Consider the following 23,910-nt stretch of genomic DNA (forward strand, 5'->3'; position numbering starts at 1 on the left):
AGCAATTAAACTCGTCAGCATATCCGCTAAGCCAAGGAAAAGTTTGGCTAGTTGCACTTCAGTGTTTTAACAGCTCAGACTTAAATAAGAGATAAGCAGCAATGACCATCAAATATTCTACAAAATGACTATACAGTGTGTAAAAGGTTAAAAACACACACACCCCGCCCCAAACCCAACCTTAACTCAACACTGCTTATTTTGGGAGTCGATGTAGATGGCACACTTCCCAGAGCAGAGCTCAAAATACACAACATACTTGCCCTGTTGGTGGTGCACAAGTCTGAACTTTTGGATGACATCCACTGTTCCTACTTTCATATCTTGGCTCATAGAGCTTAAAGCATACTTAAAATCTTCTATGACTGTTGCACACAACAGAGGATTTTCGTATGGGATCTTTGTATCTAGATTTTCAAACTAATATTTACCAGGAAAAAAAATAAAAAGGCTTGAATATATGCTAAGCTAAGCCATTCAGCCCAATAATATACATATTATCCCTAGACAAAATCTCAATTATTTCATTTTGCTCAAGGTGTCACCTTGACATGGGAAGAAAAATAACTGGCTTTTATTGAAACTTTAGAACCAGATCACAAGAGTGAATAGCTGGGACAATCTCTAGTAAGTGTTATTTAAACTGGGACACTAACACATTATAATAGTGATGCTGCAGTAATTAGCAATTTTGCTACTACACTCCATGTGTATTTTTGTAATTCAAGAATGCATACTGGCTAAAATTTTCACACTTGGTTGCCTTAAAGTTTAGCCACCTAGATTCTTTTCTAGGCACCTAATTTTAGTTGCTTGATTTTCAGAGGTGTTGGATGCCTGTAGTTCTCACTGAAGTAAATGTGAAGTGCTCAGGACCTATGAAAACTGGGCAACTTTTTTTAAATAGTTAAATATAGCTTGTGGTGCCAGTTTTAGGCAACCAGGCTTGAAATCTTGGCCATTTTGATTTTTGTGTGTTAACAATGATGTTTTTCTTCCTTAGCAATGCTCTCAGAAGAACTAAAATTTCCTTTTAGATTTCAATGTCAGTAAAATCACAATTTACTCAAGGTTTAAGAATCTTGCTCCTTTATTTAAAATAAACTGTGGTGTTTCTTTATAATTTGCTATTTTGTTTTTGTTTATTTTAGGTCAAGAAGTGGTGTTTAAGTGCCTTGGAGAAGGAATTCTTGAAAAGGCCTTTCAGGGATATAATGCTTGTATTTTTGCCTATGGACAGACAGGTGAGAGGATCTTCTGTTGATCTGAGGAAAAGGTGGAGATGGCTTCTTTGTGAGTGTATGGTGGGGGGGGGAATCAAACAAAAATATTAGAACTGAAAAGAGAATCTAAAAAAACAGTAAAAATAAAAAAATCCTTCAAACACCATTGTTTTACTACAGTATTATATCTTCTGTTTCATTTTTAACTAAGTACTTGATTGAGAGCTCTGGAGTTTGAAGTCATCCTCTATTTAAACAGAAAATGGGTTCAGCAAGGTCAGTGGCAGTGCAATATTCCTTACACAGTTGTAAATGGATGTTTAGTTTCTACCTGCAGGAGCCACCATCTAGGATTGAATTGGAAATTCATATTCTGTGCCCATTCATTCTTTTGTGTGTGTCAGGTGAGACTGACAGCAAGGGTTGCCAATAAATGGCAGTTGTGGTAGAGGTGTTGTGAAAGATTCCTGTATTGATTTACCTATTTCTTTTCTTTTGCACTCAGATGAACATGCTGACTGCTTGGTGTCCTCCAAGTCACTTTGTTCTCTTAGGTGCTTCTTGAAGAATAAACGGGATAGGAAAACATACATTGTGTGAATAATTTAGTGACTATTTGAGAAATTGCAGGATGCTTTAAAACATTCCATTTCTCTTCCCCTTTGCTTTTCTCTAGGTTCAGGAAAATCCTTCTCAATGATGGGCAATGCAGAGCAGCTTGGCCTGATCCCACGGCTCTGCTGTGCTTTATTTCAGAGAATCTCTGTAGAAGAAAATGAATCTCAGACCTTTAAAGTTGAAGTGTCCTATATGGAAATCTATAATGAGAAGGTCAGAGATCTGTTAGACCCTAAAGGGTGAGTAGCTTTTTATATTAGTTGAAACTGCAACATAGAACTACCCACTTTGAAAGGGTTTGAGAAGCTTTTGTGAACTTTGCTTCCTTGTTCAGAAAGGATCATATGCCCAAAATGTTAAAGTGAACTGTTCTCAAATAATACCAAGTTTGTAAAGCGTGAAAATGATGATGTTGATTTAGGTTTGGCCTATACTAGAAAATTAGGTCGGCATAACTAATCCAATCAGGAATGTGGATTTTTTTACGCCCCTGAGCAATGTAGTTATGTCAGCCTAACTCTCTGTGTAGACAGCTCTAGGTTGGCAGAAGAATTCTTCCGCTGAGCTAGCTACCGGCTATTGGGGAGGTGGATTACCTATGCCAATGGGAGAACTCTCCAGTTGGCATAGGCAGTATCTACACTGAAACGCTGCAGCTGTGCCGTTGTAGTTTAAGTGAGACATACCCTTCCTTACTTGTATCTATTTGAATAGATGCTTAAAATAGCACCTTTTAACTAGTCACTTTTGGATCAGCTTATTACAGCTGTTGAACAACACACACTATCTCTATATACATCCGTTTAAGACAGGAGAAGAATGCTGTCCTTTTACATGGGGAAGAAGGGATGAATGTATTTGATATAAGAATATTTATTGCCATAGTTGCAGAAGTGTAACCTTGAATATCAGCAGCATTCTCAGATTTTGTATATTTTGTAAGACAATGTTTTTATAGAGAAGTATTTTCTTTTTAGGAAATGTAGATTAATTTTAAAGGACGAAGAACACTAAGCAGAGTAAATATATGATTGTAAGGGGTGGGGGAAAATACAGAAAACTAAAAAGGCGCATAAAATTCATCAGTACATTGGGGCAACTTGATTCTTCCTTATTTGTGGCTGTGTGATATATGGCAACTCCTAATATACTAGCTAACATATGTCATTATTTTATAGAAATATTTGACTCACAATTTCTCTTAACAGCTTGCAGTGCTTGTGGAAGCCATACAAGGGAAAAGAGGGCCCAATCCTGCATCCTTCATTACATACCCCATACTCCTAATTATTTCACTAGGAGTTCTGATTGTGATAGGAATGTCGGATTAGGCCTGAAACTCGTTAGATGACTTTTGTCTCCCCTCCCCACTGTACTCCCTCAAAACAAAATAAAACAAAAAAATCTATTCCCTAAAATTGGACATAAACTAATATAAGCACTTATTATGTGTTACATATTACATGTGTCTATCCAGCCATTCCCTATAACTAGACATCAGTGATGATCCTTGAATCTTTCTCTCCTAGTTCCCTGTATTTAAAAGAATGAATAATTATGAGAAAACTAAAAAACAAATTAAAGACATTTTATTCAGAGCATTATCCTTCATTTGTGTAGAATTAGATATGGACAACAAATGAAAAATCCAGTCATATTCTCCAGTGTCAAATGTGAAGCTTTCTCTGGCAAGCAGAGGAGACCTAAACCATCAGTTTCTGCATAAAAAAAACTGTCTCTTATGGTTCCAAAAATAACCTTGTTAAATGTAAACCAATGCTGTGCTGACTTCTGAGAATGCAGAAACTTAAGTGTCTTATTTAATGCGCATAGTGCATCAGAATGAAAGGACAGTAGAACCTCAAAGATATGAACACCAGAGTTATGGACTTATTGGTCAACTGGATAGCATATGGAACTGGAAGTAATCAATCAGGCAGCAGCAGAGACCCCTCCACCCCACCCCCAAAAAATCCAGCAAATACTGTACTGCTGTGGGGCTTTAGCCCTGGGGCTCGGGGCTTCAGCCACAGTATGGAGGGAGTCAAGGCTCTGGGCTTTGGCCACATGGGAGGCACTGAATCTTGGGGCTTGAGTCCTGCAGAGGGTGCCAGGGCTTGGGGCTTTAGCTATGAGGGGAGTCCCTGTTTTAGCCTCAGCGCTCTCCCCGTAGCTAAAGCCCTGGTGCCCCCCCTACCCCCACAGCTGAAACTGGGAGTGGAACTGTGGGGAGCCACAGGGCAGAAGCCAGGAACGGAGCTGCAAGGCTGAAGCCCTGAGCTATGGTGCCCTCTGTGAGGCTGAAACTGGGAGTGGAGCCACGGGGCTGAAGCCCTGAGTCCTAGTGCTCCTGCAGGGCAGAAGCCCTGAGCCCCCCACCCTTCGGCTGCAGCCCCAGTCCCCCTGTGGCTTACGTCCGTAAGGTCTAGTTCAGAGTTACGGAACATTTCATTTATGAGCAACCTCCATGCCCGAGGTGTCCATAACTTTGAGGTTCTACTGTAACTGATTCTGGTCAGTTTCTTCTATTGAAAACCCTGTATAGCAATGAAATGAGAAATCATGTCACTTTCACTCTGTTCGGGCAAGCTATGAGGCAAGGCGTACAGGTATTCACAGGGGAAGAGGACTGGAATACCAGAAGCAGGGGGAGAAGTAGTCCGGGAATTCTGGAGTTGGAAAATACTTTCTCCTGGTAGTCACAATGAGACTGATATACAGAAGGGAGTCCTAGAAGAAGGTTTGTAAAGCCTAAGGCTTGATCTACAATAGAAAATTAGGTCAGGTTAACTACATCAGTCAGGGGTGTGAAAAATCCACACCCCTGATTCTTATAGTTAAACTGGCCTAAGTCCCTGTATAGATCATAGCACTAGGTCAATGGAAGAATTCTTCTGTCGACCTAGCTACTGCCTCTTGGGGATTACCTATGCCCATGGGAGAATCCCTCCTATAGGTGTTGGTGTGTCTACGCTGAAGCACTATAGCAGTGCAGCTGTGCCACTATAACCTTTTAAGCAGTGGTTCTCAAACTTTTGTACTGGTGACCCCTTTCACACAGCAAGCCTCTGAGTGTGACCCCCCCTTATCAATGAAAAACACTTGTTTATATATTTAACACCATTATAAATGCTGGAGGCAAAGCGGGGTTTCGGGTGGAGGCTGACAGCTCGCGACCCCCCATGTAATAACCTTGTGACCCCCTGAGGGGTCCAATCCCCCATTTGAGAACCTCTGCTTTTAAGTGTAGACAAACTCTAAATATGTAGTGGTTGACTTAACTGTATTTATTAGGTGATAAATCCTAGAACCCTCCCCCATCCCTGCAGCCACTGATAGGGGCTGAGCTTCTCAATAAGGCATTGTCCCATGGACTTCACTGAGAGCCACCTGCCATCCCTTATACTTTGTATTTGCCCTGGCAGGTGGGTTTAGTTCTCTGGATAGGTTTCTGTTTTTTTTGTTTTTGTTTGTTTGTTTAAAAACACTGACTGTGAATATGTGCCCAATATATACAGAATTGTATATGTCAATTAACAGATACAATTTAAAGATTAGGTTGTTACATTTGGATAAAGTGTGAAAAAATATAAAGGTTTGAGTTTCTTCCTTGATTTGCTCTATTACATCCCAGATTTTTGTTTGTTTTCCATTTTTGTCTATAGAAAAAAGTAATATGAAGCATTTCAGGGTCTGTTATAACCCCCCACCCTCACCCCACCCCTCCAACAAGTGTGTGCATTTAAAAACAAATTCAGATTGTAATGATTAAAACCTAGTAGGTAGATTTAACAATAGAAATAAGAACAAAACAAATCCAGAGTTTAGCTGGAAGGTGGTTTTGTTATTACTTTAATCATTTAAAAAAAAAAACAGAATTTTAAAAATGGATTTCTAAGTTCTATAGCTGATATATTGGCACTTCAGACAATTACTTTCATGGATTTCTTTTTTAACCAATAAAGTTCATAATAATAGATTGCTATGGGAAGTTTTTAAATAACACCCTGCTTTGTTCCTAAGGAGCCGGCAGTCCCTTAAGGTTCGAGAGCACAAAGTATTGGGGCCATATGTAGATGGCTTGTCTCAGCTTGCTGTTACTAACTTTGAGGTAAATATAAACTGATGACAAATAACTAAATAACGTTTCTGTAAACAGGGTGATAAGGAATTTTGTACTATGTAAACCAGTATCTACTCAGATGTTTTGGTTCTTTGAGATTATTTACATGTTCTAATATTTGGCTTCATTATTGACAGTCACAAAAATGTCTGCCTGAAGACTCAGGTCTATTTATTTCAATTAAAAGATTTTGGCCCAGTCTTTTTTCCCCATGGAAGTCAATGGAAAAATTCCTGTTGCCTTCTGTGACAGCAGTATCAGGCTCTTTGTTTTTGGAGATTACAGTGTATATGTAGCCAGTGTGTTAAATTTGCCAATATTTCTTTATTATTTTCATTGTTTTCTACCCATTGGTTACAGTTTTCTTGTATTATGCGTATTATTTGTATCAGATTTTATCATAGCTGCAGAAGGGCCCACTTGAGTCACTCTGACTCTTTTGAAAATGTTATGTTTCTAGGGTTTATAAAAGACAATAAAAGGTAATATTTACAGAAATGCTGTACACGCTGCATGGAGCTTTCTTTATAAAGGAAATTGGATGAAAAACCTGTTTAAGTATTTTTAAAAAATGGCAGAAAATCTTCACTAATACTTTTCATGTACTACTAAAGGAGGAAAAACTTCTCTTTTCAGAGACTTGTATACTTCTGAGGCAGTAATGTAAGCATGAAAACTACCTTCTGGTTCACTTAGATAGTATGTATTGAATATAATATTAAAGCTCAAATAAATGAAAGAAGCAGTTTCTCTCAGTCATTGATAGATTGCAGTTTCTCTGGTTCCAACTTTTATGAATTATGGTAGCTAAGGGAAAACCAAATGCAGTCAATCCTCTCCAAAAGAACATTTTGCTAGTGTGAATTTTCACAACTCTTTTTTTTTAATGCACATTTGCTCAGGAGAGTCAGCAAGCACATGTATCAAACTCAACATAATTGCCTTTGGTTTTATACATATAGAAAGGTACAGTCTCTAAGTGAGGTAACCCTTTAAGCCAATTAAGTGAAGATAGTATTAGTGCTGCTCACTGAAGAAACAAGTTGTGTTCATCTGTCTAAATGGTTTTCTATTGGCCTAATTACTGGCATTAAACAAATATGACTAGTAATGTGGATGTTGTCAGCATGTTCTCAGCTACAGAGGAGTAGAGATTGTAGCTTTGTGTGTATCAGAACTGGGCTTAAGTACAGCACTTAGAAATTTAGTGGTGTGAATAACTTCAGCCTATCAAATTATGCACCCTTTGTACTCTATATATCTCAAAATGTATGGAGAAGGTCCTCATCTTTTCTATGTTAATGAGAATTTTGTTTAGTGGGAAGAACAATTTCACCCACTTTTATCTTAACATCCCTTTTTACTATGTGTTATGCTCCAGGATATTGAGTCCCTGATGTCAGAGGGAAACAAATCTCGAACGGTTGCTGCAACCAACATGAATGAGGAAAGCAGCCGCTCTCATGCTGTATTCAATATTGTAGTAACTCAGACACTTTATGACCTGCAGTCTGGTGTAAGTGTGTGTTTATGGTGGTCCTTGTTTGAAATAAGAGGGACTTGCTGCCATTTTTCTCCTTTCAGCCACTCAGCCTCCAGGATTTACATTTCAAGGGTGATAAGTTTAAAGGAAACTTGGAGAACACAATTGAAGTCCATTGTCAGGATGAATACTGTTATACATCTATAAGTAGCACTGCTTAATCTGGGATAAGGAGACACAAATGGCCTACCATTTTAAAACTTAAGCTGCCTTGACTCCTCAGGGGAGTTTTTACCTCTGCCTTAAGAGTCATAATGTCACCTGGGGACACAGTTTCCTGTATGATATTACATTACCCTTTCCTTTGATCCCGTTAGTGTTTATTATTTGTGTGGAAAGGTAGGACACATGAGTATTCTCTTGGTTTGGCTTTTCTTTTGTCTTTAAGAGTGTGAGTACACTGCAGTTGGAAGTGTGATTGCAGCATGTGTAGCTATATCTGAGCTAGCTTTACTCAAGCTAGCACAGGTTACCAACAGCAGTGAAGCTACAGCAGCAAGGCCTTAGGCCCGGGGTAGCCACCCAAATAAGTTCCCAGCATCCTGGGCGGGCTTGTACAGCCTTTACTGAAGCACATGCTGCCATGGCTCCACTGCTAATTGTACCCATGGTAGCTAGATTGCAGCATGTGTAGGCAAACCCAAGCTAGTGTTAACCACACTCCCTGATTGCAATATAGACATATCCTGTCTTTATTGTAACTTGAACTATTTTCCATTGGTACTTAAATGGTAATCCATCCTCAAATTTTTTTTTGAGTCAAATTGAAACACTTTAATGATTCCCTTAGCTCATCTAGTAGAGATGATGATTCAGATTGAAATTAAATGTACAAGGAAAACTATGGAAGCAGCCAGTTGCCAAATGAGAGATGAGCATGCTGTTTAAGACTGACTACTGTAAAACCTGTCCTAGACAGAAGATTTTTGCTGCATTAGCATTGACAACACTTTAATAGCTTACCATGCCAGTAAAGTTATTGAACTTACACCATAGTTAATGCTATTTCGTAAGTGGTGCAGTCCTTAGGGATAAAGCGATATGAGAGTAACTTTAAAAAAATTAAAAAGCTTTATGGGAATTCCTTTTTCTTCAGGCTCTCTTACACCTCTAGTTTGTCACTGTTCAGAATGCACGGCTCATAGTATAGCAGGATTTAAGTACTGCACGTATATCTGGTTCTCTAACATTTTGTATTCACATTTCTTGGCTATTTGTCTCCTATGTTTCATTCTTCTAGAATTCTGGAGAGAAGGTCAGCAAGGTCAGCCTGGTGGATTTGGCTGGTAGCGAGAGAGTGTCTAAAACAGGAGCTGCAGGAGAACGTCTGAAGGAAGGCAGCAACATAAACAAGTAAGGACACTGGCAAATATGAAGTGTGAAAATTAATCTTCCAAGATTAGTGTTTCACTGCCTGTCTGGAATCACTTGTCTCAAATCACTTCAAGTGATGCTTCTGGTGAACAAGCAGTTTAATTATGTTTTTTCAGCAACTATGTGCTGAACACCACATTATACATTGACGTAGGGAACCTGATTCATACATGATTCAGGTGAGATCTTTGTGCTGCTTATTTGGAAAAAGTGACAACAGCACTCTTAAAGAATACACCTTTGTGATTCATTTACACACACTTTTTCTTCAGACACATGTAGCAATCTCATCATTGAAAGAATGTAAGCCATAAAAGGAAGACTACAAACCATAAAACATTAGGTGAAAACTGAATGGCTGTGCTCCAACATGTGCTAAAAATATGTAAGAGTATAATTCACAGTTTAAGAAAAATAGGTCACAATGAATGTGTGTAAGTTTAAGGTTGCTTAGGGGCATCTGTAACTCATGCAGTGACAATGTATAGGGCATTTTGCTACCATAACTACTGTGTTATTCCACAAAATAAATACTTAGTATGATATCACCATTGTCTTAAATATATTAATTTCTGGGAAAAATGAGATAAAATGCAGCATCCAAACCTAGCACTTTTTTCAATTACCAATTTTAAAAGTTTCCATACAACTTTTTTGGTTCTCTGTAAGGGAAGCAGGACAGCAGAGGTATATTTCAACAACATTTATACTATAATATTAAAAACCTAATCTCTTTTAGAAGTTGGACAGGTCCAGAGATTCTTCTGTAAACACCAATCTACTTTGCATCAGGGTGTCATGTTAAAAAGTTTACATGATTGGCACAGTAGGGTTAAGAATCACTACATGTGATGGGAAACTGGATAGCTTTAGGTTGGTAGTGTGGTATGTGGAGTCTTAACCCTCAAGGTCACTGATTCAATTCCAGCTCTTAGTTTTAGTTTCTGGTCACTATGAATCTCATGGCTGGTCACAGGCCTACGGGAAATGAGATGGTTGTCTCAGTCTAACTCCTAGTGGAAAAGTGACACATCACAAAGACCATTGCCACAAGAGACGTTAATTGCCATTCATGCTGGCAGTCTTGGCATATATACTGAGAACTGAATGGGCATTGAGAGTGAACTCTCTTCACTTCCCCTATAACCTGATCCCTCCAAGTCAGGCTTTACATCCTTTATTGTGGTGGCAGTTTTGGAATCTTGTTCTGTCCATGCTGTATCTTTTCTGTGGATAGAGATACATAGATTTCAAATCTTTAATGAGTACTAAATTTTACTCTGAAACATGTCTAAAAAGAGACTAGAAAAAAAAAATCCCTCTTCATTCATTTCTGTATGTACTTTTACCCCAAGTTAAGTTCTTGCATGGTATAAGTCTGTATCCCCTTTATCCATTTATTCACTGCTCTCTATTTGGAACCATTTCATGCTTGAAGGCTGAAGAGAATTCCTTCAGTGTTGTACTGTGGTGTTCTTTACCTCTCTTTTCCCACACTTTGTAGAATTGTCTAACTCTTTCACTTACAAGAAGGCACAGAACTTGTATTTGTTTTGCACTTGCGGAAAAAGGGCATTTTTATTTTGAGAGAGGTAGATTTTTCCAGGGCCGGCTCCAGGCACCAGCCCACCAAGCATCTGAGGGGGGCGGCGCAGCGGGGCGCTCCGGCCCGAGAGCGGGGCCGTGACTGACCTCACTGCCCTCCCCGCGGCGTTCCTGCCGCCGGGGAGAGCGGAGCTGCAGTGGGCTCGCCGCCCTCCCCCCGGCACTCCAGCCGGTCAGGGAGAGCGGAGAGCCCCGGCCGGGCTCTCTGCCCTCCCCCCGGCGCTCTGGCTGCCAGGGGCTCTCTGCCCTCCCCCCAGCGCTCTGGCCGCCGGGGAGAGCGGCGGCCGCGGCGGGCTCGCCGCCCTTCCCCTGGCACTCCGGCCAGTCGGGGATTGCGAGCCCGCGACTGCGCTCAGCGTCCTCCCCTGCCACGCTGGAGGGGGTGGGGGGGCGGTGGGTAACTTTTTTGCCTAGGGCGGCAAAAAAGCCAGAGCCGGCCCTGGATTTTTCCCTCTCGTTCTGAAAGTGCATTGCAACCAATAATTAAAGTTTGTTTCTAGAAGTTGTGCTACGAGAACTGATTTTCACAGAACACTGAGCATAAACCATTTCTCCTATTAAAATGTGTGAATAATGTGTAGCACACATACTTTGTATTGTCACTCAGAATAGTATGTCTCTGAAATAGATGGTAAGCTCTTTGGGGCAGAGACAATAGTTGAGCTTTCCAAAATGGCACTGAAAATTTTAGCAACACACCATCTTGCGATAATCAACACATTTTATAACATTGTGGACAGTGAATTTGACTGACTTGTAAAGTATCCCAGGTTTTTTTTATCATGAGGTCAAAAGCAGAGTGGCTATAATTGCTTGAAATGGCAATAATCCATTAGAACAGTGGTTCTCAAACTAGGGCCACCACTTGTTCAGGGAAAGCCCCTGGCGGCCCGGGCTGGTTTGTTTATCTGCCACGTCCGCAGGTTCGGCCAATCATGGCTGCCACTGGCCGCGGTTCACTACTCCAGGCTAATGGGGCTGCAGGAAGGGCGGCCAGCACATCCCTCGGCCCGCGCCGCTTCCCGCAGCCCCCATTGGCTTGGAGCGGCAAACCATGGCCAGTGGGAGCCGCGCTCTGCCCAACCTGCAGATGCGGCAGGTAAACAAACTTGTGCGGCCCGCAAGGAGTCTGCTTTCTGCAGAGAGCACTTCTGTTTTGTTCTCAGAGGTAGTGCAACTCCTTTTAAAGGAGATGCACATGTTGTGCTCTCTCATTGAGACTTTGTTTGTTTTCTCTAGTTATTTACCTTAACCTAAAGTAAGTCATTCAGGCTTACAGTCATCCAGATATGACTTCTTTTTGTATATAAAAATAACATAAGAAGGTGGCCCTCTCCAGCCTTCCTTCCAGAGGGTGCTGGGTGGCTACTTGTCTCCCCTCCATCAGGGTTTTCAAGGGACCCGCCCCATAACGGTCTTCCTCTGTCCTTGCAAAGATCTTCAGAAGAGCTGAATGTGCCTGCTTCTCTTCCAGTAGAGTACTGGCTAGCATACTGACCATAGGGGCAGCGGTACCCCACAGTCCTTTGCAATGTATCTGGGGAATCTCTAGAAAACACATAATACGAGGCACAGACTAAATCAGCCATTGATTAGTGCCTGCCAAGAGTTAAAGCACTCTTCTTAAACAGGCCGTAATTTCGATGCTTTTTAGTAAAACCACAGTTGTTGCTATCATAATTGTAACTACTAAGCAAGCCTTTGAAAACAAACTTAATATTGCCCACAATACTGTGATCTGAGTAGCTTTCATAATACTAGGAGCAGTAGCTGGGTTCTATTTACTAAATGTCAATGAAAACCCTATGAAAATGGGCTGAAACTATGCCATTCAGGGCAGTGTTCTCCACTCTGATATGCAAGCACCACCTCTACCACTGCTGCCTCAGGCACTTGTTCGGAATGTGCAGGCCTCCAACTGCACAATAACAAGTGAGCCCAGTCATGTATAAGGAAAAGGGATGTTGAAAATGTGAAACCCACAGAAGTGACTCTTTCATGTATTCTGCACCAGGCTGCCAAGTAAACTTACTCTTTCTGAACTGTCCCAGCTTATTGGGTGGTGGTGGTGGCTTTTGTTAAAAGGCATTATGTAAGCAATATCAGACAACAGTGTGTAGATTAGATTAAAGTAATTACACATCTCCAGTGCATTGTGAGTTATGGAGCAAAGTAGACACTGGAATAGTTTAATTATTTTATTGCAGCCATTTCTCATAATACTTCCCTTACAATGTTTAGACAATGGCTTTTGTTACAATCTCTTCATTTGTATTTTTAAGGGATGTTTATTTTGGTATTATTACATTTGTTAACAATTAGCTGTGTAAAACAGATTGTATTTTTTTATTAATAATAATTCATAATACCTAGCTCTTGTGTAGCAATTTTCATTGGTAAATCTCAAAGCTTCTTACAAAAGAGGTCACTATCGTTATCCCCATTTTACAGATGGGGAAACTCGGGTACAAAGGTGAAGTGACTTGCCCAGCAGGTCACTGGTAGATCTGGGAATCAAACTAGAGCTCCCGAGTCAGTTCCGTGCTTTGTCCACTAGACCACACTGCCTAGTTAAAGCCATTTTTCTCTGAAGTAGCAATAAAGTGTTAAATCTTTAATGCTGTGTTAATAAGTGACTATTTGTTTCACTAAAATAAGTGTCCCTTTATTAAAGCCTGCTCTATACAGTTAAATTAGTTGGCTTTACATAGGGCCTTTGAGGAGCAGTTTTGGATGCAGAGGTTGCTTTAGTGTTTTCCTTGGGACTACTTGCTTGGGTAAAACTTTTCCCACTTTCTCTTGCTTTTACATTTCTCCTTATTCCTGGGGTCTTCTGTTTTTGCCACTGTTCCTCTAGCTCAGTGTTTCCCAAACTTGGGACGCCGCTTATGTAGGGAAAGCCCCTGGCAGGCTGGGCCAGTTTGTTTACCTGCCGCGTCTGCAGGTCTGGCCGATCGCAGCTCCCACTGGCTGCGGTTCGCCGCTCCAGGCCAATGGGAGCTGCTGGAAGTGGCGGCCAGTATGGCCCTCGGCCCGTGCCACTTCCAGCAGCTCCCATTGGCCTGGAGCAGCGAACCGCGGCCAGTGGGAGACACGATTGGCCAGACCTGCAGACGGGGCGGGTACACAAACTGACCCAGGCCGCCAGGGGCTTTCCCTGCACAAGCGGCGTCCCAAGTTTGGGAAACACTGCTCTAGCTGATGGATATTCAACAACACACCCTTAAAGAGTCTGCTATTGGTGCTCCTTAATTGTCTTGGGAGGTTGGTCTGGAGCAGTGTGTGGCACCCCAATATTTGCCATCTTCACAGCCTCTGGAAATGAGAGATTAGGGATCCAGAAATCAATTTTCCCTGACAGTACTGCAAAGGCTGATGTACTTTCACTTATACAACAATTTAAAATTAAAATACCCCTTTGTGCTGCATGGTATGGTCATTCAGACACTGGTATTCTATGTACAAATAGGCAAATATACGTGCTAGTTCAGGGGTGGCCAACCTGAGCCTGGGAAGGAGCCAGAATTTACCAATGTACATTGCCAAAGAGCCACAGTAATACATCAGCAGCCCTCCATCAGCTTCCGCCTGCTCCCAGCGTCTCCTGCCCACCGGCAGTCCGGCCGATCAGCATCTTCCCCTCCCTCCCCGCACCTCCTGATCAGATGTTTTGTGGTGTGCAGGCGGCTCTGGAGGCGGGGAGGAGTGAGGGCATAGCAGGCTCAAGGGAGGGGGCGGGAAGGGGTGGAGTGGGGACAGGGCCTGTGGCAGAGCCGGGGGTTGAGCAATGAGCACCCCTCGGCACATTGGAAAGTTGGCGCCTGTAGCTCCAGCTCCGGAGTTGGTGCCTATACAAGGAGCTGCATATTAACTTCTGAAGAGCCTCATGTGGCTCCAGAGCCACAGGTTGGCCACCCTGTGCTAGGATGTGTGATCATAAGGACAAATTTGACATGCCCCTCCCAAAATTCTTATTTCCTTCTACTCCCTTGTCTATACTCCATCCATGCCTCCTCTTATAACATCCCAGTATGTCCTTCTGCTGCACGGTATTGGAACATTTTCCATAAGAGTTGTAACAGCTGGAACTCCTTCAGATCTCTCATTAAAGCACTTTTATGCAACATCTTTTGACCATTATTTACTGCTTTTATTGCAATAACACTCAAAGGCCCCAATCAGGGTCATGGCTCATTCTGATAGGCACTGTGCCAAGACCCACTGTCCCTGCATCTAAGGGCTTGTTTAAACTTACAGTGCTGCAGCAGCATAGCTGTACTGGTGCAGCTGCGCTGCTGTCGCGTATAGTGATGGCGCTGCTTACACATGTATATGATGTGTAAGTACGAATGTAAAAATATATCTATACAGTATATTAAAATATGTAAATATAAGTAGAATATATAAAGGGCCAACTATTCCCACCTGCTCCTCAATCCAATCAGCATTAGTTAGTTGATTCTTTGTAAAGGGTTTATGTGCGGATTGGGAACATGGTGGTGGGAGTAAGAATCTTTGCTTTAAAACAAGACTAACTTCCTTTAACCTGGTGCTTTAACTATTTTGTCAGTCTAATTTAGGCCCTGAACCTGCATACATTTATGCACATGCTTAAGCATGTGAGTAGTTCTGTTGACTTCAGTTCCTCTTATTCAGCTCTACAGTGCCATCAGCAGTGCTTAATGAAGAAGTATTGAGGCAAAAGGTCTCTTACCTTTGGACTTTAGCCTCTGAGGAAGGATACATAAGATGCTGTAACCTCACATGCTGAAGTATTTAAAATATTTTAATATTTAAACTGAGCTCCAAACTTTCTGGTTTAGTCTCATTAGGTTGCAGTATGGAATCCTAGGCAACCACTTAGACTGCTCTCTGAATCCAATTCTCTTTTTATAAATATGGTTACTTTAACAGGGATCTTTAGAAACTGTATATGAACAACTGCAAACCACAAAGTCTAGTTCTCTTTCAAGTCCTCCTCCTCCTCTGCATTTTACCAAATCATGTTGTTTGGAATACATATTCAAAGCTGTTAATGTTTTGCTATTTTCTTAGGTCACTCTCAACGCTGGGATTGGTTATATCATCACTTGCTGACCAAGCAGCAGGAAAGGGGAAAAACAAGTTTGTGCCTTATAGAGATTCTGTACTCACTTGGCTTCTCAAGGTAACGCATAGCCTCATTTCACTCTGTAGACCAGTGGTTTTCAAACTCTTTGAGCTGAGCCCCCCTTTGACTTATAATTTGTAGTTGCCCCCACTCCGCAACCCAGACAAAACAGACCCACAGGCTAGGTGGCCCACTCAGGTGAGTTGGGGGTAGAGGTGGTGCTCTGTCTCCGAGCCCTGCCGTGCAGGGCTGCCCCAAGCCTTGCCATGTGGGGCTCATCCAAGCCTCCGCCGCTGCTCTGAATGGGGGTGAGGGAGCACAGTGTGGGCCCTACAAGGGGCATTATGGTCACACATAGGAGAGCAGGGCTCTGAGCTGCACCCAGGAAAGTGTGCGGTGAGCCTATGAATGCGAGACTGTGAACAGGCAGACAGTTGAGCAAGCCACCTTCTACACAGTGAGGCACTGGGCGCCCTGGATTTGCACCCCACAGTGACTCCTGCTTCGGGGTCTGGCTGCAGCAGTGGTGGAGAAGGAGCCACAGTGATCCCGAAGTAACACAGCTTGGGTGGTACTGACAGTGTCTCCTTCCTGGGCTGCGCGCGGACTGCCTGTGGCTTGCCAGGAGAGCTGCAGTCATGGGCAGGGAATAACCTTCCGGGGAACATGCGGCTGCCTGTGGCAGGTGGAGATCCCACCCCTCTGCCGCAGCACTGGCCCGGAGGCCCCTGTCTGGGCTTCTTTATGCTGTTTGAAGGTTGACAGGTTCCATCACCCGGGGGAACCACGCCACCCTGACCTGGGCTGGGGAGACTGCCTGCAACCCGCTCAGGCAGACCCCGGGTGGCAGGAACCTATAGGAAGAGGGCAGCTCCGCACAACTCTTTGGGCGCCTCATGTAGCTCTGGGACAATACAAGCCCCATCCCACACCGAGGGCCGGCTTTAGGCACTGTGAGGCCCGATTCACAAGAGCTGCTGCCAAAGACAGCGGCGGGACTTTGACGGCAGCTCTATTGGCTGCCGGTGCCTTCAGTGGCACGTCAGTGGAGGGTTCTTAGGGATGTTGTGGGGCCCTCTTAGGGGTGCAGGGCCTGAATGAGGTGAATCGCCCTAAAGCCAGCCCTGCCCACACCCTCACCTTTGGTCCCAGGAGCCACTGTCCACGCAGCCCCCCAGCACTTCCTCTCTCTCCACACTTATCTGCAGCTCAAAATGGCAGCCTGTTTGACTTCGGTGCTAAATGCCGTGAGGGGAGGAGTGTGAAGTCATCATGGGGCAGCTGTTGGAGTACAGCCATCCCTGTCACAAGAGTGGGGAAGTGGTGGGATCTATGTGCAGGTTGGAGGAGCTGCTGTCCATTCCCAACCTAGGCAGAAGTGCATCATTGGTCTTGCCGCTGCCTGCTCCTTTGCATGACGGTCATGAGCAAAAAGACACAGGTTTCCTACATGTGGCCAGTTGAGCCTACCTTCTTGAGCCACCTCAAGAGGGGGTTGGGTATCAGGAGGGGCCAGCCCTGCGCTGGACCCCCGTAGACATTCCTCCGCATTCCTCTGGAGAGGTATGCCCTACAGTTTGAAAACCTGTGTTATAGACAAACTGTAAGCATGATGTGTTATGGGATCGGAGCATACAGTTTATGAGCTGGGGCGTGGCTGCTGCTACAGACTTTTTTCCATATTACTAGGAACAGATTCTCTGCTGCTGTTTTTGCTCTCCCAGCAGTGATATCTTATTATCTACGGTACTAATCTGTAGTGGGATCATGTCTAATGCTTGAGACCTAGAAATTGTTTGAGTTACAGATCAAATTCAAATTAATCAGTGCACTTGGTGTCTAAATAGATGTCATTCATATTTCAAATCCGTTCTTTGCAAGGGCACATTATGGCTACAGAGAGCATGGGGTACGTTTTAATCTGTCCTGTATTCCTCCAACTTTCGAAGATTATGCTTTACAGGACAACTTGGGAGGAAACAGCCAAACTGCCATGATAGCCACAATTAGCCCATCAGCTGACAATTATGAGGAAACGCTCTCTACGCTGAGATATGCAGACAGAGCCAAAAGGATAGTTAATCATGCTGTGGTAAATGAAGATCCAAATGCCAGGGTCATTCGAGAACTACGTGAAGAAGTGGAAAAACTCAAAGAACAGCTCTCGCAAGCTGAGGTAAAGTAATTTGGAGCTCTGTGTATCTAGAGTTCTATAAGGAAATGTCAAGTGTGTTGATAGGAATTTAGTTCTATGTGTAGTTCTTACAACAAAGTATGGAAAGTGAGATTGCTATGTTAATTATATTGTAAGTCATTAACTTGGTTTCTTGAAATAAGCTGAAATATCTGATAGTTCATGGGCCTCTTGTAAGCATACACTGGGTTGTACAGAAGGTGTACCTTGCCAAACTAGATCCTTTCCTGAAGAACTTAATCTAAAGGCATAAGTAGATGCTGTGCAGTACAGCACAGAACAGACAGTGACCTGTGATCATAACTGCATAGTAGGTTTTCAACTTTTTTGTATGTTTTTTTTTTTTTTTTGAAGGAGTGGGATGTAGCTTGGTTAAGTTAAATGGGGGCAGTTAAGTGGGAAACAAAAACACTAAAAGAACTGGTTTGCTGTGACCGCTGCCTATTATGCTAATAGTAATGGTCTCCCTGTTAACCTTGTTTTCCCCCATCTATATATTTTCATCTCTTGTCTCCCACATAGATTGTAAGCTCTGTCATACAGAACTTGTCTTTCGTGTGTGTGTGTGTGTGTGTGTGTGTGTGTGTGTGAGAGAGAGAGAGAGAGAGAGAGACTCTTTCCAGACTACTGTACCCTTTTCAGGAGTCTTGCGTTCCCCAAGTTTCACCTCACTTAAAAACTACTTGCTTACAAAATCAGACATAAAAGTACAAAAATGTCACAGCACACTGTTACTGAAGACTTGCTTACTTTCTAATTTTTGCTATATAATTATAAAGTAAATCAATTGGAATATAAATATTGTACTTACATTTCAGTATATAGAGCAGTATAAACAAGTAATTGTATGAAATTTTAGTTTGTACTGACTTTGCTAGTGTTTTTTATGTAGCCTGTTGTAAAACTAGGTAAATATCTAGACGAGTTGATGTGTCCTCTGGAAGACCTCTCCGTACCAGCAGGAATATGTGTGTACCCCTGGTTGAGAACCACTGGCGATCACTGAGTCCTCTCAGTACTACTGCTTTGGACAAGCATAAAGAATAGGAGATGAGATTAAAGATGAATCTGAGGGTGGATTTGTGTAGTGTAAGCAAGAAAGAAAAGCTAGTGTAGAGATTGTTAAAGAAGATATATGAGGCTAAAATGGCAAAGTTTCCATGAACTCCTGTTTTTCTTTGCACTGTAGACTATTGACTCCGTCCATAAATTTAAAAAAATGCCTAATTTTACCTATTCTTCTAACAATTAAAAAAAAAATCAGGTTAAATTAATTGTTTTTGTATTAAACAGTCATTTGTGTTCATGGTATGTGAGCAACTTCTGACTGAATACTGTTATCAAGCAGTGTTGGTATAGCCGCATTGGTCCCAGGATATTAGAGAGACAAGGTGAGTGAGGTAATATCTTTTATTGGATCAACTTCAACATGATCCGATGAGATGAGCTTTCAAGTTTGCATAGCTCTCTCCTTCAGGTCTGGAAAATGTACTCAGTGTGTCACAGCTAAATACAAGGTGGAACAGATTGTTTAGCCTAAGTGGTTAACATTTACTTCATTTTGAATGGTCCCTTGAAATATGGGTTTCGTCAAAGGAAACCTGTACAACACCTTCAAAAGATGAGCCATGGAGCTTAAATTCGTAACTTTGCTAGACACTAAAAATCATTGACTGAATGGAGAAACTGGATTTATGGCTTATTACAGCAATCTATAACCCATTTAACCCCTCCCACCACTTTTTTCCTTTCACCCCTATGATTGGAAATGTGTTAATAGGCCACTTACCTTGAATGGTCTCTTGATATATATTACGGTATCTACTTATGCTAAACAATCTGTTCCACCTTGTATTTAGCTGTGGGACTCTGGGTATGTCTACATTGCAATTAAAAACCCCTGGTTGGCCCATGCCAGCTGACTTGGGATAAGGGGCTACTTAATTGCAGAGTAGGTGTTCATGCTTGGGTTAAATCCCAGGCTCTAGGACCCTGCAAGATGGGAGGGTTGCAGCCTGAATATTTACATTGCAATTAAACATCCCCTTAGCACAAACCCCATGAGCCCGAGTTGGCTGGCACGGGCCAGCTGTGGGTGTCTAATTGTAGTGTGGACATACCCTCTCAGTACATTTCCCAGACCTGAAGAAGAGCTTTTTGTAAACTTGAAAGCTTGTCTGTCTCGTCAGCAGAAGTTGGTCCAATAAAATATATTACCTCATCCACTCTGTCTCTCTACTATTGTCAAGGATGTATTTGAAGCTACCTAAAAGTGCTCTGAATTTACCCAAAATTACCTGTTGTCTTGTCTGTCTGACTAAATTATGTAAAACTTTCAAGCTTACTGTTCTCCTACCTTTTTACTGACACCAAAGAATCATGAGAGACAAAAATACCTACTGAATTTTTACTGATCACATGGATGGTCTCACCACCTTGTTTAATTTTTTTGACAATCATTAGGGTGAGAAGCCTCTCCTAGTCCTAGAGCACATCTGATATTGTTTTATACCCACTGCCTGTCCCAGTTTTCATCTGCAATCCTCAATTTTTCTATAATTGGCTAGGCCACCTACAAAATCAGAATAGGCAAAATATTAGGAACTCCACATATGTCCTGAATCTAGTGAAGGCATTTAATCCAAATAGTAGTTAGAAGAATAAATTAAAGAAGGGTGATTGAGAATATCCAAGTACAAACTTGTTAGATATTTTTGTTTGAATATAGTCACCCAGTTTTTGCATAAATATATTGGGTCAGATCTTCAGCTTTGATGAATATGCATAGCTCTGTTGACTCTGATAGAGCTACCTAGATTTGCACCAGCTGAAAAACTGTCCCATTATTGTCAACTGATTCTTTCAGTGCTCAACTAAGAATCTATCTCACCTATTCACAGTTTCCCCTGTAAAATTAACTCAACAAGAAAAGGAAAAATCCTGTCATGGCTCAATTGGTGGTAATTGCTACCTGTGGCCAGCAGCTTGCTAAAACCAGCTTGAGCAGAGTTATTTTATGTATGATGATATTTTAAAATTGTAAAAATTTTCTTCTTCTCAACATTAAGGCCCTGAAAGCACCAGAGCTGAAGGAAAAATTGGAAGAATCTGAAAAACTGATAAAAGAACTTACAGTCACATGGGAAGAAAAGCTAAGGAAAACAGAAGAAATTGCACAGGTAGTCCAGATACTTTAACTACTGAGACCTGGATCCTCATCTGGTGTAAATCAACATAACTGTATAGACTTTAATGGATCTTTGCTGACTTACAATAGCTGAGTCTGGCCATGGATATTGCTGTTTTCTACTCCCTTACTTCTGTGGGGCACCTTCTCTTGGTCTTTCATCCTTTTTCTGTATTTTCCATTTTTTTTAATCATTTCATTCAACCTTGCATCCAGAGTACAGTGTAACTTGCTAACACTGACAGTTTCATTAGAATAGATTTAATGGGATCACTGCCATGATAGCTAAAGTCCACTATATGTACTTAAAACAAATGGCAGTGTGTACGGGGCACTTCAGATTTGTAAGACCAAAGTAGGGTGAAATCATAGCTTAATTCAGAATTAAGATAACCCAAATGAAGGCCAATTCAATTCTGAATGTGTCTACGCAAGGGTTTACTGCAGTTTAACTAATCCACTTTTAATTCACACCTTTAGCTAATTTGGAGACAACCCTAACATTATCTTCGATTATAACTTACAGAATTTTTAGATTCTGATTTATTTGCCATCATTTATGCTATTTGTTCTTTGTAGCTTGGAGAGTGAATAAGTCAGTTACACTTTCAAGTTCTCATGCATCAGTGGTATGTTATGATGTTGGGTTGCAACTACTACAAAATAACATTTAGATCCAAACAAAAACACTTTTGCTGAATTACTTACAAAATTGGGGAAATGTTTCTATTAGTAGTAGGTACTTTGTAGCTTTTTAAAAACAAAATAAAACTCTGAGCCCACGCTCCTTTATGGCATGCCCCTAAACCTGAAATCATAGCTGCTAGTATGCTTATCTTTCTGGTATTTGCATGTAATGTGACAAATTTGCAATTGACATGATGAGTCAGAACCTGATTCTGCAACCCATATGGTGCATAGTAGTTACTCATGTGAGCAGTCCCACTGAAGTTGGTAGGACTACTTGCCTAAGTAAGTGTTTGTTTTTCAAAGTGAGTGAACATTAAAGGAGTAGGTCATGGTGCATAATATTACAATCTAAAGAAGAATACAGGGTATGATCATTGTCTGTTTTAGTTGATCCTTTTACCGTAACTTACGTGATAGTACTTTTAGTAACAGTGTCCTGTGTGTAGATTAGTATTCAGCCTTACTCCTTGCTTTCATTTAATTATTTTATTGTCTCAGCAAATTATAATATGTGAGATTAACCTTTTTATGTGTTTGTAGGAGAGGCAAAGGCAACTAGAAAGCATGGGAATTTCCCTAGAGTCCTCTGGTATCAAGGTTGGGGATGACAAGTGTTACCTGGTTAATCTGAATGCAGACCCTGCACTCAATGAACTTTTGGTTTATTATTTAAAGGTAAGAATGCAAACAGGACATTGACATATTTAACAAATCATACTGAAGACCAATCTTGTTTTTAATTTCTGAAAGAATTTGGAATTTAGAATGATGGACTCATAGGATTAGTTACAGCAAAGTAGAGTTGTCCTGATTTCCCCCTCAATTGCATAGACTTATATTTTCCCTGGCACTTTAGCTCCATTGACTTCAATGGGGTAACTCCTGATTCATGATGGCGAGACAGGAGAACCAGGCTTAGTGTGTGCAAGTGTTATGTAAACTCCTGTGTTGCAGCCCCAGTTTTTCCAACTGAAGACTAGATGTGACTCCCCTTTGGACTCCATCAGCACTGCTCCCAAGAAGTTGATGTGAGGCACTCCTGCACAGCACTTGCAATTCCTTCCTACCCATGAAGTGAGAATTGGATTCCAGGGATCAAATCTGGAAACTACCATCTGTTTAGCCCCACAGTGTTTGATTTCTATACCATATTAGCATAGGCTAGTTCTAAGAAACAATTCAAGTATTCTGAACAAATGGTTCCATAATTCATTCAATGACTCTATCAGATATCCTTGGTTGATAAATAATAAAGTTTTTGCAGGCCAAACTAAGCCCCCAGTTACACCTATGCAACTCCATTGTCTTCAGTAGATTAGCACAATGTAACTGATTAAAACTTGGGGCTGGATTCCATCACCCTCACTCACGCTGTGTAGTACTGTACTTCCTAAATTGTCCCATTGATTCTAATGGGAGTACTCATGAAGTAATGTACTATCCAATATGTAAGGGTGGTGGAATCTGTCCCTTAGTAAGCAATTCTGTTGATGCTAAAGAAGAAATAGGATCTAGCTTGCTTTCTTTTAGCTGCATCGGCTAACAGGAGCAAAAGGCAGTAAAAACATACTTTTGCTATCTAAAGTGAGCAGATATCATTCTGAATACGTATAGGGAGTAAATCTGTTTTTTTTTTTTTAAACTTAATTTTCAGTTTCCGATTACAGAAAGACTTGTAGTCATATAGCTCTTAATCTCCTTATATCAATTAAAATATTGCATCATGATAAACATTTAAAATACAAAAACAACAAAGAGTCTGGTGGCACCTTAAAGACTAACAGATTTATTTGGGCATAAGCTTTCGTGAGTAAAAACCTCACTTCTTCGGATGCATCCGAAGAAGTGAGGTTTTTACTCACGAAAGCTTATGCCCAAATAAATCTGTTAGTCTTTAAGGTGCCACCAGACTCTTTGTTGTTTTTGTAGATACAGACTAACACAGCTACCCCCTGATATTTAAAATACAGAAAGCCAGTCTAGTCAGTATGAAAGGGCCATTTTTGGTAATCACTCTTAAGAGTAAAAACACACTTTAAATGTAACATAATAAAGCTGTTAAACATTTGAGTAATACATTTTTCCTAACTTTTTTCTTCATGACACTAACTTCTGTCCATTCCGGTTACTGGAGATGCTCTTATTTGAATGTGAAATAGTGTCAGTGCAAATCTTCTACTATATCAATATATGTAGGAAATGTTCTGACACTACAAGCTCCCTCCCAAGTGAATGACAGAGAA

At 41.5% G+C, this 23,910-nt stretch overlaps 1 protein-coding gene across 6 annotated transcripts in view; it reads left to right on the forward strand.

Moving 5' to 3' along the window:
- The window catches only part of KIF13A (kinesin family member 13A), a 199,329-nt gene that overhangs the window by 111,950 nt on the left and 63,469 nt on the right, over window positions 1-23,910 (forward strand). For all 6 annotated transcript variants that reach the window (XM_054017820.1, XM_054017824.1, XM_054017823.1 and 3 more), the window contains 9 exons: window positions 1,152-1,244; window positions 1,900-2,080; window positions 5,865-5,952; window positions 7,346-7,480; window positions 8,748-8,860; window positions 15,542-15,653; window positions 17,560-17,772; window positions 20,859-20,969; window positions 22,208-22,342. In XM_054017820.1, coding sequence (XP_053873795.1) covers window positions 1,152-1,244; window positions 1,900-2,080; window positions 5,865-5,952; window positions 7,346-7,480; window positions 8,748-8,860; window positions 15,542-15,653; window positions 17,560-17,772; window positions 20,859-20,969; window positions 22,208-22,342 — 1,181 coding nt within the window. The remainder of the gene's footprint in view (window positions 1-1,151; window positions 1,245-1,899; window positions 2,081-5,864; window positions 5,953-7,345; window positions 7,481-8,747; window positions 8,861-15,541; window positions 15,654-17,559; window positions 17,773-20,858; window positions 20,970-22,207; window positions 22,343-23,910) is intronic.

The sequence above is a fragment of the Malaclemys terrapin genome, chromosome 2 (genome assembly GCF_027887155.1).
Source record: "Malaclemys terrapin pileata isolate rMalTer1 chromosome 2, rMalTer1.hap1, whole genome shotgun sequence".
NCBI lineage: Eukaryota > Metazoa > Chordata > Testudines > Emydidae > Malaclemys > Malaclemys terrapin.